Source organism: Tribolium madens, unplaced genomic scaffold, assembly GCF_015345945.1.
Source record: "Tribolium madens isolate multiple individuals breed KSU strain unplaced genomic scaffold, Tmad_KSU_1.1 Scaffold_71;HRSCAF=194;Tcas5.2_LG6, whole genome shotgun sequence".
NCBI lineage: Eukaryota > Metazoa > Arthropoda > Insecta > Coleoptera > Tenebrionidae > Tribolium > Tribolium madens.
Genome location: NW_025401041.1, coordinates 8,649,544 through 8,650,939, shown reverse-complemented (window position 1 = coordinate 8,650,939; position 1,396 = coordinate 8,649,544). Strand labels below are relative to the sequence as shown.

Below are 1,396 nucleotides of genomic sequence, written 5' to 3'. Positions count from 1 at the left end.
AAAACTGGTCAAAATTCGTGTTTTTTCAAGCGTTTAAGAACGTTTGTCAGTAAAAAACACAGTTTTTAAAAAATATTGTTAAAAGAAACCATATTATTAAAAAATCTTGTATTTTTCAAAAATTTCAGAACATTTTTACAAAATTTTCTCAAAAATAAATTCAAAAATCACAAGATTGATTGAAAATTGTGTTCTTTTGAGCGTTTTAGCTGTTTTGCAGTCAATAATTTCACAAAATTTCCTGAAAAATAAGTTAGAAAGCACCCAAATTTGCCCTTTCTCAAATATTTAACATTTTTTGAGATAAAAATATCAAATAAAAAGTGAGCAAATTGGTTAAAAAAAAAGAAAAATTGACTGAAACCAACTTACAAGAGTCATGAATAAGACTGAAGAGAGCCCTTCAATGGCCCGATAAATGTCACTTTTGACTGAAATTCCCACTTCTAGAATAGCCAAAAATAGAAGAAAAATGAAAAAAAAGTAGTTGAGATAGTGGTGGTAGCAAAATTTAACGATTTTTAGACTCGAATAGGGGTGCAAACCGGCACATTTCAGCATGAGTTCGGGGTAATACGAGAGGCTTTCAGGCCTGAAAAATTTCATTAATTTTGTTGAAAAACTTCGGTTATTTACGACATTTTTAAGCAAATGTTTGACACAAACTGTGCTTTTTCAGACTTGCAACCCTTAAGTAATTTTCAGGATTAATAATTTAATTACTTATTTAGAATATTGACTCTGAAATTGCCAAGCAGGGCTAATTAATTGCACACACATGACATCTGAATTTGAATAATTTAAGGTAAAAGACGTTTAAACCGTTTTTATTGATTGGCCTTTGTGGGTCATTAACAGAATCAATAGTGGAATATTTTTCATTATTTAAGGCTAAAAAATCCCATTAATTTAAGTTAATTTCACTGCGCCGTTACGCCCCCGGCCAGTGTCTCTGATCTTTTTTGTCGTTTTTCGGCATTTTATGAACTTTTCTGAATCTCTGACACCTCTAGAAGTGCATTTAAGTAATTTTAAAATTTTTAATTTTTGTCAAAATTTTGGTCTATTGTCAATAACTCCAAAGTTATTACTAACAGACCCCTTATGTGTAGTACCATTTGAAAGCAATTTAAATTAAAAAGATCATTCTTCTGTGATAAACAGTTAAGGAGAAAATTGCGACTAAAGACAAAAATAGGCAAAATGTTTTTTAATAGTTTTACAATTTTATTCTGCATAAAAATAAAAAAACAACATCAATAATTTTGTCAGCACGTTATTCAGCCAGAAATTCAAAAAATTTCAGCAGTTTCAGCACATTTTGCAATTAAAAGCCCAATAATTTTACAAAATTTTGTCATAAATAAGCTAAAAATGCACAAAAATTGGTCAAAAC

The 1,396-nt window shown here is 29.2% G+C and overlaps 1 protein-coding gene across 1 annotated transcript in view; it reads right to left on the bottom strand.

Moving 5' to 3' along the window:
* Positions 1-641, bottom strand: part of LOC123009176 (odorant receptor 85b-like) — a 4,740-nt gene extending 4,099 nt beyond the window's left edge. The window contains exons 1-2 of the mRNA XM_044405302.1: positions 637-641; positions 373-592 (exon numbers count right to left, since the gene is read on the bottom strand). Of these exons, the coding sequence (XP_044261237.1) occupies positions 373-592; positions 637-641 (225 nt within the window). The remainder of the gene's footprint in view (positions 1-372; positions 593-636) is intronic.
* Positions 642-1,396: the final 755 nt, after the last annotated feature.